Source organism: Strigops habroptila, chromosome 7, assembly GCF_004027225.2.
Source record: "Strigops habroptila isolate Jane chromosome 7, bStrHab1.2.pri, whole genome shotgun sequence".
In the NCBI taxonomy this organism is placed as follows: Eukaryota; Metazoa; Chordata; class Aves; order Psittaciformes; family Psittacidae; genus Strigops; species Strigops habroptila.
In genome coordinates, this window is record NC_044283.2 from 62,695,484 (window position 1) to 62,712,054 (window position 16,571).

Genomic DNA, 16,571 nt, shown 5'->3' on the forward strand with positions numbered 1-16,571 from the left:
ATCAATTCCTATGCTACCTCTAGATTTATTTTATGTATGATCACTATATGGAGACATACACCCAAGTAACATGTTGTGTTCTGAGCAAGTTACATGGATTTCTGCATCACATGGGGCTACCAACGCGTTGCTTCTTGGAACGACTGCAAAGAGTTCAGTGAAAGCTAGAATGCAGTTGTTAAGCTGGTGGCCTCAGAATTGCCTGCTGGTATTGGTACTTTGGCGAGAACTATATGCTGCACATACGACAAATTTTGCTTGTAAAGAGGGGTTTCTTTCCTAAGTACACTTAACTCTATGTGGGCTTGGCCTTATACTCCTTTGGCATCAAACTATAACTACTATGGATGTCACTTGCTCTATTAGCCTACAGGATTAGTCCCAATGTGTTTAATTATCACCCCTGCGTACGTATAATATTAATTCTGTCAGTAAATGAAATCAGATATGTGACATCATTTGAGATTAAAAAAGGGATTAGTCTAACACTTACTCATGAGCTCTGATGCTGAAAAACATGCATGACTAGAAATATCTCTGCTAAGTCTTCCTTTATTGAAGATAAAATGGCTGAAGATGTTCGCTTACCAGCTACCTTTTGTATTTAGACTCATAACACTCTAGGTGGATTACTCAGATTTAGATGCTGAGATGAGTATCAATTATTTACTAACAAAAAAGCTTAGTTTAGTAAAGAAAACATTTCTTGAGCTGTTTGAGCAATGCACACTTTTTTTTTCTGGGTAGATGTCTTTCACTACGTACCAGTAAAATAATTAGGAAAATGTCAATTACTTACATTTAAAGAAACAGGTTGAAAAGCAGAATAATTTGCTTCATCTACTTCTTTATAAACTAATTATTTAAGGATTTAAGCATATTAAGATGTAAGGCAATATAATTTATCAATCCTATGTAGGTCACTTTTCAATAAATAGACCTCATTTAAAGAATTTTCTCCAAATTGCATAAAAACTGAAGTGGAAACAGCTCAGGACTTCCCAATAACATAATTAAAACTGAATTTTGCCATTCCAATGGGGGCAGCCTTGGCTTAGAGTGTTTCTAGCTCCGTGAGCTCAGAAAAGGTCTATGGAGAGCTTTTTCTGTGGAGAGCATCTGTTGTTACTGCGCTGCTAAACTTTAGAAAGTGACAGCAGCAACAGCCCTGAAGGCTTTCCAGAGCTTTACTGCAGCTAAGGCAACAGAGGTGCTATGGATGTTCTGCTGCTGCCTATGTATAGCCTTAGAAAACCGCACAGTTTCTTTATATAAAGCAGTCCTCTGAAGATGTTTTTGTGCATTGCATCCAAACTTAGCTTATTAGCTACAAATACGTGTGGCAGCGATGGGTAATGCAGGTGATGCAGTAGCTTTCTGCTATGTGCTACACCACTTGATACTAGAAAAGGAGGTATGAAACCCGTCTTTTCTTCAGTGCCTTAACCCCACCTCTATAGCAGCATAAACCATGGAAGGTGTATTTCCTGTTCTTCTTTTCACTGCAAAGAAGTCATTCTTACTGATTTGAAGGCTTTAGGCTTTGACATCTTGAATGTCTGAGATGGCTATGTTTTGAGTAAAGGAAACTATCTGGGTCCAGTGCAATAAACATGTGATTGATTGAAAATGAAATTGTCTTACTTCGGCCTATTAAGGGTGGATTTATAACTGGCACCCTTTCCATAAAACCCAGTTTGTAATAATTTTTAATATTGATTTGATACTACACGTGGATATAATAACAGTAATTAAGTGTTATGGGGCTTTAATACGTCTAGAATATCTTCAAAGGAGGCTAGTGAATATTACATTATTACTCTCATCTCAATCCATTTAAAAAATTGCTAAGGGAATCCACTATATAATTACAGTAATTGGAGGAATTAAGGGGGGAATTTTTGAGCCTACTGTACCATGAAGAAAGGATAAAATGTCAAACACCTTCAACCATATTTTTAGCAGACATAAATGACATAGGTTTTTTTTTTCCCCAGAACAGAGTGATGGACTCAATTCTCCTGGGACCTTACATTTGCAGTTGCTATAATCTTAGAGCTGCTTCTTTCTAGGGATTTGCAAAATGGATTTGAGTATCAGTAACATAACCTACTTCTCTCTTATATCTTCTTCCTTATATTTCAGGGAAGTGATTACACTTATTTCTCATATAGATTTATAATTACGTAGTATTACTCATTTTCTTCTAAAACAATGTGGCCATCTTAATACAGTACCATTGGTTACTTTAATATGCAGATGAATGCTTTTTACTCTAATTCTGATTTCAGAGCTGATTGAAGTGAAGGTTTGATCTATAAGGTATTCATTGTTTCACACCATTTGTTTATATAGAATACTAATGCATGGTTCCACATGAAGCTAGAAGAATCTTTAAAGTTCAGAACTAAGTGTATAAAATGATTTAAAATCTAAACTTTTAAACAAAAATAAAAACACTTTAATTTCTTTCCGTAGAAGACTACCACTTCCACTTTCAAACTGTGATATTTCCAGTGGCCACCCTTCATAGTGTCACTCAACAAGAGAAGCTAAGTGGTGCCACAGAATTTTGGATCCCTAGTGATACTAACTGGAATGCCATTTAGTAAACTTTAAAATCAACTCCTAATGTGAGCACACACATTACTGAATAGTTTATATGAAAAATGGACTATCAATAATATCAGAAGTGCTAGAGTTCCCTTAGAAATGCTATAAGTGCTTCCGTGTATCAGAACACACGCAGCCAACCTTATACAGCAAGATGGTTGTATATGGTAACTTTAAAGTAATTTATAGTGGAGGCTAAATCACTCAAAAAATTATTAAAAGATAGAATTATGGTTGTAAATGTGACTTTAATTCTGCCTTCTTACGCTTAGGAATTGACATTAATAGAAAAAATGTACTGCAAAGTAATAAAGGGAATGTAAAAAATATTGTTCTTTGCTTTTAACTAAACATCTGAAGAATTTTCAGAAGACCATCAAGAGACAATTCTGATAGGCAAAATGAATTCCAGATTTCCATTCCTCTTTTTGAAGAAGCAGCTGAGATTTTGAAAGTCTAGGAGAAATTGTGTAATAAAAATACCTGTTCTTTCCCAAACTCAGCTCTGAAAAAAGCACATACCATTTTTCCGTAAAATTTCTTACCAGAAATACTACAAGAAGTGAGAACACTGCCTTAGCAATTATCCATGAAGACATCAGGATAATTTACCCCAGAGTGCCATGGTTTAGCTGAACCCAGGACAGGAAGGAAACTGTAATGCATGATGGAAGATGCAGTCCAGCTATGAGTCCAGTTTGCCAAGAGTAATGAAAACATGCAGAAACCCAATCTCATGTCCCATTAGGCGTCCACACAGCTATCGAACACAGGTGAATCTCACATCAAAGGCTAATCTTTCTCAATTTGTTAATCCAAAGTACTCCATGGATACCTGCTATCGTATCAACAAACTGATTTTCCAGGTGGAATATTGAAAAGTAGAAACTAGAATTTCCATTAAATCACATGCATTATTATTAACAGTCGTTGTCCCAGCTTCAAATTCATATTATAGTAAAACCAGATAAAGTTAAAAAACTTATCTGTAATTTATACTACCAGAAGATCAGAATCAGGTACTGCATTTTACCACAGATAATATGCCTCTGTACAAATTTAACGTATACACATATACATATTTTTAATCCATTCAAGAATTCAAATTTTTATAGTCTTGTTTTATCAATACCTGTGTTATAATGCAGGTCAATAGTTAGGACCCTAATAGTCATATGGATACAAAATAAGTATTTTTTCAGATCACAGTTTCTTTAATTTTTAAATCCATTTTGAAGCCAGGGAACAGGAGTTACTATAAAGTTATGCATTAAAATGTTTTCTTTAAAAAACATGTAAACGAAAATGAAGTCTCTAGAATCTTTGAGGGCCAAAATTGTGAGGAATGTTTTTTCTTCATTATATTACTTTGTATTTTATTTACTAACAGAAACACCTGAAGATTTACAGAGAAGACAAAAATTGTAATATCCCATCAGCTATGCACCTCTATACAAAGTCACAGAGAGAAGAATACAAATTTCTTTCTAAGTTAATATCAGTGAGATATATTAAGAAAGGACTCAGTTCTGTTCATTCAAGCCTGTCCTGGCATTGTGCAAGTGAACATATGTCACATCAGAAAAAGCACTGCTTAATGGCTTTGTTTAATTAAAATGGAAAATAAAAAAACTGAGACAGGATAACTTTACACCAGATTAAAGAATTACTAAGGATCCATTTTATACTTTGACAAAGCCAGATGAAATTTAATATTTTAAAAATATTCTGTGATATAATTGATTTTACTAACTCTGGCGTAATTTTGAGAATCTGCTAGTAATGAATATTAAATTAAAACCTTAACGCTCAACTGACATAATCTCTGTCTGCAAAGTCGTAATATGAAGCCTGCAGATTACAGGGACTATTTTCTGTAAAAACATAAAGTAAGGATAGGATACTCCAAAAATAGCAACTAGTCCAATGCTGTATGTCCATCAAGGGGGAGAACAGTTTATAAAAAGTCTTCCCCCATAAATTCCTTTGCTAGCTATGGTAGCTATAATAAAGGAAGAGTTCCTGTGAAATGCCCAAGGTCAGGCTTTGGTTAAGAGCTTCATTATCTTTAAAAGGAGACACACTTTCTCTTTAGGGAGGTGAGACCTGAGAGCAACGTTTTTGTTGCAGAATAGAAAGGAGTTGTATTTTTTTCTTAAGTGGACTATTCATTGACAAAAGAGCACTACTTAGACAAAGAAGTAACCACAGAGGACAGTGTACTTGTGAGGAAACCACAATCAGAACGTATTGATGTTGCATCCTACCTTGTACACAATGATAGGAATATCAATGACAATATAGATAAGGTCTCCTAGAGCCAGACTCGCTATCAGTGCGTTCGGGCCATTCCTCATACACTTGTTCTGGTAAATGATCCTCAGCAGAGTTGCATTCCCGACCATTCCAACGATGAAAATAGCACAAGATACCACCGTGTTTATGTATTTAAAAGTTTCAGCAATCTTCGTCTGCTGGGAGCATTTGACAGTTTGGTTGGACACCAGGGGCTGTCTGGTGGTGAGGAGTATGCTGGATTCAATCCCTGAGAAAGTGGAAAGGTGGTGTCCCAAGTCACTCCGATTGGCAGCATATCTGTCAGAGCTGTCACTGAGGACAAACCCTGGAATGAGCAGCAGCAAGAAAACTCTTAAACACAAGGCTTCCATGCCGAAGTCCCAAAAAAGCAAGTTCAATTAGACAGTGGGGATTCAGTATTTCAGTGAGGTACTTCTCACCTGCAGAGAGAATCAACATGCAAAAACAAAAAAGAAGAAAGAAACACAGAGTCAATACAACAGGCAGACTAGCACACCCTGATTCGCACTTAAGAAGCATATTTGAATGTACAGTCTGCAGCGTGCATGTATAAACACCTGTTTATAACTACAGAGCTACTCTGGAATCTAGACTACCCACACTAACTGTCTGACAAAAGGCAAACACAAAAAATTCCAGAAGTAACTGACAGCTTATACAAGTTAGAACCCACAAAACCCTGTTAGCTTGAGAGAGAATTTGTGTATGAATGGGAAAAATATGGTGGATAAAAGTTCTGGTTTAAAATACAGTCTTGCAAGAAAAGTGTACCAGCAAAGAGAGGCCTTGGAGACTGCTGAGTGATATTTTACTTAAAATTAAAAGTTGCTGGTTTTCCTTTGAAAATGGAACAGTACTGCATTAATAATTAAAGGTAGTAAATTTGTTCATTTTCTGAGTATTTTGATGTATTGCAACAATGAGGCTTCGTATTATTTTGCTCTGACTTTATACTTACCTGGATTTCAAATGAAGATTGAAAATACACATATTTCAAATCAAATTTTGGACCAGATCCAAAGTCCCTAAATATTAGGAGGAAAACTTTTATAGCCTCAGGGTAGACCTCTGGCCAGGAAAAGCCCTTCAAACTGTATGTGTCATTTGGTTCCTGGATATCATTGCAACTCACTAGCAAAGTTCAGTACTAGCCATGGCGAAGCTGATGATAAAGATTTAAGCTCTTTTAGAGATAAAAAATACTTGGTTTAGTATTCTGAGCAACAAGTCATGACTTTTCCAGGTAGGAGAAGAAGCATCACAGCATTCTGTCCTAGTAAGCCTGTGTGTACCCACCAGAGCTGGCTCCCTGCCACAGGGGGTACAGATACATCTCCAGTGGAACCAAAGAGGCCACTCAAATCCATTTCCTTCAAGCCTCAGTTTAATTTAAGATAAAAGATTATTTTACATGGCTTGTATCTGCAAAACAAGAGTAAGTGCTGCCATGTTGTCAGAAGAAGAGTAAAGTATTTATAACTTTCTGATTTCTAGGGATTCACATAAAGGATTTGGCAGGATCCTTTTAAATAAATGAATCCTTGTTTCATTCCCTGTGGAGCTATTAAGTCAGAGTTTATAGCAAGAAATTTACCAGAGAAAGAATGTGGGAGACAATTTACTGATAGGACTTCTGGAGGCAGCCACAGTATAAATATTTACTACTATTACCCTCTCCTGTTGTGTGTGGTCTGTAGAAGTGTGTGTGTACCTACATAGAGCAGCAAATACAGTGTTAACCTGAGTGTTCCTGTCCCGCATATAGAGTGCTCTCCCTCACAGACCAGTCTTACAGTCTGTCATATTGGTGTGTTTGAGATGAGGATCTGACCAACTGTGAGTTCCTATGCACTCGGTTTTAAAGTTTAATGTACTAGATAGTAAATCCTTCTTTGTGAAATGCCAGTTACGATGGTATCTCAGGGCAGTTAGCAACAGTTTGCATGATCTAAGTGCTTCCACTTCAGGTTCCTAAATCACATCAGAAACAACAGGCACATTTTACTGCAGCTCTTTTCAGGCAAACATTAATACTTTTATTATTTACTATGACTATGGTTTCCCAATTCACAAATGGAAAAACTGAATCGCTAATGACTTAAATGACTTTTCCAAGTTCATACTTGCCCAAGTAAATGTGATGTAGCTAAGAACAGAACCCACAGCCCTACGTTTTAGTGATTGTATTAGTATCCTCCTTATTTAATGACATTTTCTTGTGAAAATTTGATACGTGTATCATATGAACATGGTGGTAGCATGGCGATCATGCAACCAGCATGCAAAGCTGGGAACAAAATTACCAGCTGTCATCTCTTGCCTTTCCTGGAAGAAACTTCTCCATAAGTAAAACTAGAAAATTTCTAATGTAATACTTTCTAAGGATATTTTTCTTATGGATTCCTGACAGTCCTTCATTGCTCTCTGCGTATTTTCGAAGTACTTGCATTGTTACAGAACATAACATGCAAGCTGCTGGTTGTAAGAAACAGACTAGCATCTGTAATACCTTTTTGTAATAAGGCAGTCTATTATTCTCCTTCACATGTGATCTGAATACCTGGGGGGGTGAGATTGGTGCGTTCGGGTGGAGGCCACATGCATGACCTCTGCCTGTGCCCCAGCAGCCCTGCAGAAGCAGCCACAGAAGCAGAGGGCAAAACTCCTCTGGTCAAAACTCGCTCGGGGTGTCGAGCCGGAAAAATTCCCGTGCCGAGGTTCACGAGAAGAGACCATATTATCGGAAGTTAAGCTGTTCCAGGTATTAAGGACGAGCTAAAAGGTTAACAGTGATTAATCTTCCCCAAAGCATCTGAGATGTGAGTAGGAGCAAATAAACTTAATCAGGGCACGAAAGCACCAAGGGGAATACCGCCGGCAAGACATTTCTCCGGCTGTGAGCGCGCTTTGCTCTCGGGGTCACCGCCTCCTCTTTCTGCCTCTGCCACAAAAGAAACCATTCCCTGCTTGTAACGCTATCACAGATCAATCCCAACGTGCATGGGCAAACCAGTGCTACCTCCCTGCAGCCTGTGCAGAGCGTCTGACAAGATCTAGGGAACTATTTAACTTTATTTAATAATAGTTATCACTAATAGTTATCACTAATAGTTATCCCAAACTGCCTTGTGCCTGTCTCTTGTTCTCCCACTCACACTCAGGCACACAGAGGTGCAACCATGGTCATCTAATGGTTATGTGAAGCTCTTCACTGGAAGGGCTGAGGCCCCGGCCCGGCCCCGCCGGCGGGAGTCCCGCACTCACCCCGCACTCACCCCTGCCGCGCCGCCGGCGCCGCCCGGCTCCCGCTCCCGCTCATGCTGTGGCTGCCGCCGCCGCTGCTGCTGAGAATTTCCTCCGAGTGGCTTTTCCTGGGATAGTCCAGATCCTCCTGCCTGCGTCTGACTGGGTGGGATTGAGAATCTCCACCTCCGCTAAATCAGTAGAAGAAAGAGACACACTGGAGAAGTCAGCGCGTCCCCTCTATTCTGCCCCCTCCCCCAATTAAAACAAACCTCCAGCCCAAACTGAGCCCCTGCCAATGTTAAACACAAAGGCTGCCTCCCGGGCACAGGGGATCACTGTGCTCTTTAACTGTTTCCTCGCTGAAATTGAACTGAACTCCTTTGCTGGACTCATCTAAGCAAAAGCCTTTGGAATCCGCTGCTGCAGCTGCCTGGTAATAGCGCACGGGGTTCTCAGAAAGGTTGTGTGTGGCTGATCAACTAGACTGCAGAGGAGGCAGGAGCAGAGAAGGGAAAAACGTCTTATGATGAAATATGCAGCTTTTGCTTTGCCTTTACCCCGAGCTTGGCCAGGACTGTATGTTCCCAAGACAATCGGTAAAACTCAGTGCATAAGAGTTCAAAAACCTCTGGATCCATAAACAGGGACTGTTCTCGGGTGAAAATTTCTGTGGTCCATCCAGGACACACCTTGCTAATACCTCTTAGCTTTCAAGACCATAAATGCACTTACAAAGATAATAAAAGTGTAGCATTTTCTGGCATTCCTATGTTTCCTAATACTGTTGTTCTGTCGGGGTAGCGGTACAAAAAACCTTGGCAGAAGTGGGAAGTTGTCTTATAGCTAATAATCTTTTCTTAGGTTGGACAGGGCTTTGAGCAACCTGGACTAGTGGAAGGTGTCCCTGCCCATGGCAGGGGGGTTGGAACTAGATGATCTTTAAGGTCGTTTCCAACCCAAACCATTCTGTGATTCTATGATGAAAAAATACCAGTGTATCAGAGAGAGCAGTTTGTAGTGCAGACAGTTTCAAAATCTGTTCACTCTGGCAAGTTCAAGAAATTTTGAGTCCCTTGTTGAATCATTTCAGGATTCTCATTTCATGGCAAGTTTCTCTCTGGCTGTACCGTAGAAATTATTTTCTAAACATATATTGGCTTCTATTGAATACAAGAATTCAATCTTCCTAAATATGATATGAAAAATACATTGTCCTGGACGAATAAAACCAGACTGAAAATAACAATAGAAAATGAGATGCTAGTGGCCTGCAGAATTAAAATATCTGGCACCAAATCACGTAAGAACTTTCAGAGTTTTGCATAGTTAAAAGAATGTTTGTGTAGATGTTATTTGAAATCATCTGCTAAATCTAGAACAGGAAAAAACAACATCTGGATCGACTGGAATAGCAATACTTTATCTCTTCTAGCAAGTCGTCTCAGTCAAATGATGTGTCAAAGCACAAGGTCTTTGAAGGAACAGAAGTGTTCAGACTGAGAATCACAAGAATCCTACTGTTTGCACATCACATAGAAGAGTGTAATTCAAAATCTCAAGTTGCCCTGAAGTTGAGTAAATGCTGATAATTGTCAGTGGAGTAATAAAAGTTATTTTAAGTTCTTTACAGTTTGGTCATAGATGAGTAGTATTAAAGATTTGCCTTGTCAAGAATCATCTGTATGGTAACTTGTTGGAAAAGCTGTTGAAGAGTTAGAAAGGTGTACTTGGAGATCATGTGCTCTTTATGGAGTGCTTTAACAAATGCAATTCTTAAATCTCGTATATGTTCTCTAAAGATTCTCAGCACCCTATTCTTTCCCTAGGATCATTTGACTTTTATGTCCAAACAACTCGAGTTGTTAAAAAAAAAGGAATTTATATTTCTGATCTCATTCAAACACACATTTGCCTTTCCAATTCCTAATTTCATTAATTTGGGGGGTTTACATCATATATTCAACACTGCCATGCATAAATGCCATGCATAAAATTTACTATCAAATAAAATAGTCAATTTTACTGTTAAAAAATGCTGTTAAAGATCTATTTCAAAATATGAAAAGAGAGCTCTTTATTAACCACTGTGAATGCTTCTGTTATTGCCAGCCCACGTAAGTAGTATTAATTATTAGAAATTACTGAAATGCTCAATTCTGTGCTCTTTGTTACTATTACTGTTGCTTGTTTATTAATTGGACCTTTATTTGGTCTTTAATCTTTTAGGTGTCTAAAACAGAGTTCAATTCTTGTCTTAAGTTCAAAAGTTAGATTTAATTGTTCCTGCTAGGTGTTTTTTTCTTTTACTGTGTTCAAGAAAGCAACACAGAAAAGGAAGTTATCATATATGAATTATCCAAAAACTGCAGTTGCAAAGGCAGTTGACCTCAGCTACAAAGAGAAGTGATAAAATACAGTTGTTTACACTAAGATGTTTCCAACTATTAGAGACACTTTCTCCATCATTGTAGGACTGCTGTTGTGTGTGTGTGCATTCTTTCATGGAAGAGTTCTTGACGGAGGACACTCAGCTACAGATTCAGTGCGGAGAAAGTGTTTCCTCTGACCTCTTCTGGTTTGTGTCTTTAACAAACTACCCAGCTTGTCTTGCATAACTTCAGAGATTCAGAGTAAGGGTAACATGTTAGTCTTGTTACGAAATAACCCATTATATTTCAGTTTCAAGGATACCTGGATTTCGCAGCTGGAGTCATGTTCTGTTCAAGAAGACTCTCAACATTTTTGTAAAGCTAGGAGTTTTCCTGAAGCCATCAGATATTAGAAAGGAATACTTTATTGCAAGTGTTACTAGCCTAATGAAACTAAAGCTGCAGTGCTTTTTCTACAGCTATGTAGAGGCAATAACAAGGATCTTTAGTTATGTTTGGAGGAATTAATTTTAACTTGCTTGAAATGAATATTTAGTGAACGTATTACCTGTTAAGTCACTTACCAGATGTGGTCTGAAATAGAAACATATGTTCATCAGCTCATGGCATCCTAAATTGCATTCCCGAGATTCAAAAGAACAACATCAAACTCAGATATTGTGTATAATTGGCATTTTGTAAGCAGTTGATATGTTTATAATCTGTAGCATTTTCATAAAATCAGAAGAGTTATTAATAAAAAACCATGCAAATATATAATTATTTTGCTTTCTTCCACTTGATTTTTGGTATAATTTTTATTCCCTCAGAACAATACAACAAGGACCACTTGGATAATCTGTAAAAATGAACCTAGATACTTTCGTTAAAATACTGGACAACTGTTTCATTTTGAATTCAGTATGTAGAGCTAATGAATGATTTTGCTTTGAACAAAAGGGAACTCAGCAAATCCAAAATTTTTCATAGAAACATGCTAGTTTAAAAAATATTTGGTGGGCAGGTTTCTCAACTTTTACTAATCCTGAAGTTGCACCTCATTGAAAAAAACAGAATAATCCAAACCATTGATAGTATTTCTACCTTGTGTAGGTTTGCTGTTCTTTGAAAAGAGATGCACTTATGCAGAGGCCTTAGAATAATGCAATTAAGAAGAGTCCCTACCAGAAAATGTACGTTCATTCACATGAAACTCAGGGCCCATTAGTTCCATTGTCATTGAGCAATTTATTTGCTTCTATGATGTTACATTTCTGTTTCTTGATAGCTGCTTTATTTAAATTGTATCTCTAGTAATGGCGTATCTATAACTCTTTTTATGGGCTTAACACAAATAAATCTTCTTTCTGGCAAGAGTATCTTGCTCCTCCCTCCTTCTCTTCTTTCTCCCTCCATCTCTCTTTACCCCCTTTTCTGTCTTTCTCTTTTGTTTCCTTCACGTTGCTGGAAGTTTTTGCAATTTACAATATGAGTTTATAATTCAAAGAGAGTTATAGGGAGAATATTTTTATATTTATTTATTCTAATAATTGGAAAGAAATTTGTAATAGAATTACTGAAATATTCCTGCCCTTGGACTATGGGAAGTTGAAACCTGAAGCTGTGATGGAATCAAAAGGAAAAAAGGATTGAAATGTAAAGGACAAAATAGACCACAATGCCCAACAATTAATACAGGAACAACTGCAGGAGCTTTTGCACCCCAAATGGGAATATTAGTAAGGAACTGTGGTGCATGGAAATTTTGGAGAATCATGATTGAAAAGTTTTAGTAAGAAGCGAGGTTGCTGGACCTTTAGTTTGTAGATTGGAGAAGTAGTAACACGTATTGTTAATACCCTTCAATTACTGAGCATTTTAGCTTCTTCTGGGAGCATTTTGCTACTGCACTAAATGCAATAGATGAAGAACATTTCAGGAAAGATTTATTGTGAGAGGTAATGTTGTTGGTCTCCATTTCCATTGATGGAAATCCTAATTTTCAAGCTCTTGTTCCATAGAACCTGATGGGAATCAACCATTGAGTTGGCTGACAGAGTTGGCCAATATCACTGCGAGGCTGCTCATGAAAAGACTGCTCATGGAAAGGAGATGGCAGAGAAGAACCTGGGTTCCCTGGTGGGCAAGTGAGTCCACAATTCATGAGCCAGCAATGTGCCCTTGGAGCAAAAGAGGCCAATGGGATCTATGGCTTCATTAAGTAGAATATTGCCAGCAGGTCAAGGGAGGTGGACCTACATCTCTACTCTGCAATGATGAGACTCATCTGGAGTGCTGTGTCAAGCAAGGCAAACATGGAGTGATTCGAGCAAGGTGCTGCAATGATGATTGAGGGACTTGAGCATCTATCATCTGAGGAAAAGCTGTTCAGCCTTGAGAAGAGAAGGTGCAGGCAGGAACTTATCAATGTGTATAAATACCTAGTGGAAGGCAGTAAAAAAGACAGAACCAAACTCTTCTCCATGGTGCTCACTGATGGAACAGGAGGCAATGAGCACAAACTGATGCAAATTAAAATGTAATTTAAAGAACACTATCAGGAAGAGAATATACTAGATTAGAAAATCTTTCATAACTTGCATAAGTTCACAAACCTAAGTTTCAATCTGCATTTGCAGAACATACGTTCTGTGATAGAGGAATGCTGTTCTACTGCCAGATGCTTCTTTTATAGTCTTAAGCACTAATAAAATTATCTAGATAAGATAGTGTGATATTAGAATGCCATTTTCTCTTAATCTAAATAAGGTTAAAATTATTTCTATTGGCTACTCTGCAGTGAAGCTATTTTTCATGGAAAACCCTGACTCATCTCACTTGTTTCTGATGTTTCTCAGTTACCTAATTTTTTGTTAGCCTAACTAAAGCCAAGTTGAAATAAATTGCTTGTACATTTACTTTGATACAGTAAAGTCCGGTTCTTTTATTATTCAGTGTCTAATGAGTAGCATATACTATTCCACCTAATATCTTACTGTGATACATGTAGGTCTATTTACAGACTTAATCATTAACTGATAGATAGGAACTGCATGTTCTTATAGATGTAAGGAATGATCTGCAACTCAATTTTAGGGTAAAGACTTTTCAAATTATCAAGGTTTCTGTAAAAGGTTGAACCATTCCTTTCTGCTGTCTAGAAAAGCATTCTTTATTGGAAACTAATGCACCCATTTAGGTAGCTAGGCTTGCATTAAGATAGTGTAAACAGAAAACTCTAGATTTGTAATTCTTGAGAAAGAAGAAACAGACAGCTCTTTAGATTTGGTGATAAAACTATTCCAATCATCCAAGAATTATCATTCTATTTTTATGTTTGTGTATTGGAGTATTCTGTTTGTTTGTTTGAACAGTACAGCTGGCTCCATCCCACGTTTAGAGGGGCTGTGTTACGATAAGACTGGATTCATGGGTGTGGGATTGGTACAGTGTGCTGTCATGTGTTGTCACGGCCTTTGTATGAGGCAAATAAGCACCTAAATTGTGATACTTATAACTGATCAAAGGAGATGATAGTAATTGTTTTTGTTAAGCAAATTACCTTTATTAGCTTGCTATGACATGGACTTCCCATGACTTTCACCCTCTTTTACATAGATGAGAAAAAACAAGCATGAATGTTAATATGTCAAGAGATACATGAAAGTCCTTACACTAAGGCCTCAGGTTAGTTCCTTGCAGTACCTAAATACACGTTTTGTGGTTGTCTGATTTTTGTTTTACTTGATCCAGTAAAGAAATACCAGTAATCTCATATGTCATACTAAACATTTTATTAGACCAAATCCAGCATTTTTTGCACTGCTGATATAAAACTACCAAAATACAAGAACTTCTTAACAGTCGTATACAGATGCACAATGAATAATAACATATTGATGTTAAGGACCTATTTTGATATCTTGCATTTTGATCAGAGACATAATCCAGAATTATATTTTGGGTGTATTCCATAAAAATACCATAGATTGATTCAACAAAATCCAATCTCACGAAAATTTCTCTTACAGCAAAAGTGCCATGGGACTCTTTTTATCATTGGGGATTGTTCTGTGCTTGTTCTGTGCTTGAAGTTAGATACTACTAACTAACTAAGTGGAAGAAGTGCTTTTACCAGTACTTGGCTGTGTTAATACAATTCAGTGATAGGAAGTTTCAGAACTGTCAAGAAATCTGAACTTGTCTTAAGGATTCAGAGGGTTGGGAGCCATCTGAGCTTGGTTCCTTTCATTACTCTTCCAGCCCAGCTTGTTCATGCAGAGCCTTATCTCTTCTGCTGTATTCTTTCTAATGAGAACTACTCATATCTTCTGCATATGCTTGGTAGGCATCAAGTGCTGACAACAGTGTTCATCAGCCATCTTTCTTCTACTGTTCCTTGTCCTACCCAGTGTTGATGATCTGCGGTAGCTTCTTACATGGTTGGTAGCATGACCATTTTTTCATACACCAAACAAAAAATGGATGGATTTTGCTAGTTTACACTTAATCCCAGTGACAGTGCTGAGGTTTGGTGTGGTGAGGAAAGATAGATAAGCTAACAGGGGGAATATCAAGCCTCTGGCTGGCAAGGTCCCTGCCTTACTGTGTACGGTATCCGCCTTGGCTGATGGCTCCCAGCTCTGAGGGAGCAGCTGGCTCTTGCTGCTCCCTGACAGAGGGAGGGCATGCCAGAAAGAAAACAGGGAGTGATTTTATGTGTCTTAGTCCAAGTATCCCAGGCAAAAGATCCAACTCAGTTCTGCTATCTTTGGACAGAAATATTTCTTTCTCTGCTGATAGCAATCTTACTTTGCCTTACTTTGCCTTTGAAACTGTGCAGATTTCTGTGTGTCAAGCCACTATGAATTAACCTATGTCCTCTCAAATAAAGGTAAATTATGGAAATTATGGAAAGATAAATTATGGAAAGATAAATTAATAATGCTGTTAAAATATACAGGCATATTAATACCATATGTGTGTTATTTCATTTCACTTTTATTCTTGTCACAGTTATTACTTTCAGATTTTTCAGAATGTAAATGAAAAGGAACAAGAGGTATCTTTACCAGTGTTCCTTTCCTGACTGATATTCCACTACAGTTCTAAGGACTTTGTTTTTATAGTACTGGGTTTTTGTCATGTTAAAATCCAGTGTAATAAGAACAAAAATAATATACAGAAGAAAGTCCTACAACAAGTCCTTTGTATCAAGCTGTAACACAAGACTATTCTGTTTGTATGGATTAAAAAATTGAAACCTGAGACCTATGCAATTCCTGGGAACAGTAAGGTAAATAATCATATTAGCTTTCTGTGATAATTCCTATGAATATAGCCAAAAGCAAACTACTGTTAGTAATTAAATAAAATTGTATATTTTAGGTAACAAGAACCACTATGGCTCAGTTTTAAAATTTTAATTGCTATTTATCCTAGTCACAAATTTCATCAACTCTTAACTGATTGAATGTGCTATTCAATTTAACTATTCAGGATGTAGTTTGAAAAGTAGCACCAATAAATGCACTCAAATGTAACTTTATGTACTCTTTGAACTGGTGACTTCATAATTTGCATCATACTTTCCCAGGGAAGAACAAATGGAAAAACACTTTACAGCTCCTTATGGATGTAAAATTTGGATTTTCTAATCCATGAGTAAATGGTATAATGCTAAATCCGAACTATGTCAGATTTAAGACGGTGGGAATGTAATTTTCTGTTTTGCATGATGAAAGCTCTGTAGTTACTTAGAATAGTGCATTATGAATATAACAAAAACCATCCATATTGTTGTGAAACAGCTGATGAAAACATTCATATCAATATTGTGATCAAATGTTACTTCACTTCAGATCCACTGAAATCAAAGATATGTTGTGGGACTCTTACAACACTGTTGGATCAGATTCTCAGCTGGTATAAGTGGGTGTAAATCTCTTGATGGAAATGGAAATACATTTAATTGTATTGTCAGGGAGTGATCATAAATGATGTAATTCTTTCTAACTCATATTA

The 16,571-nt window shown here is 37.3% G+C and overlaps 1 protein-coding gene across 1 annotated transcript in view; it reads right to left on the minus strand.

Moving 5' to 3' along the window:
* The window catches only part of EDNRA (endothelin receptor type A), a 32,661-nt gene extending 24,268 nt beyond the window's left edge, over window positions 1-8,393 (minus strand). Inside the window, exons 1-2 of the mRNA XM_030492677.1 lie at window positions 8,208-8,393; window positions 4,881-5,351 (exon numbers count right to left, since the gene is read on the minus strand). Coding sequence (XP_030348537.1) covers window positions 4,881-5,282 — 402 coding nt within the window. The 5' untranslated portion in view covers window positions 5,283-5,351; window positions 8,208-8,393. The remainder of the gene's footprint in view (window positions 1-4,880; window positions 5,352-8,207) is intronic.
* Between the last annotated feature and the right edge of the window lie 8,178 nt (window positions 8,394-16,571).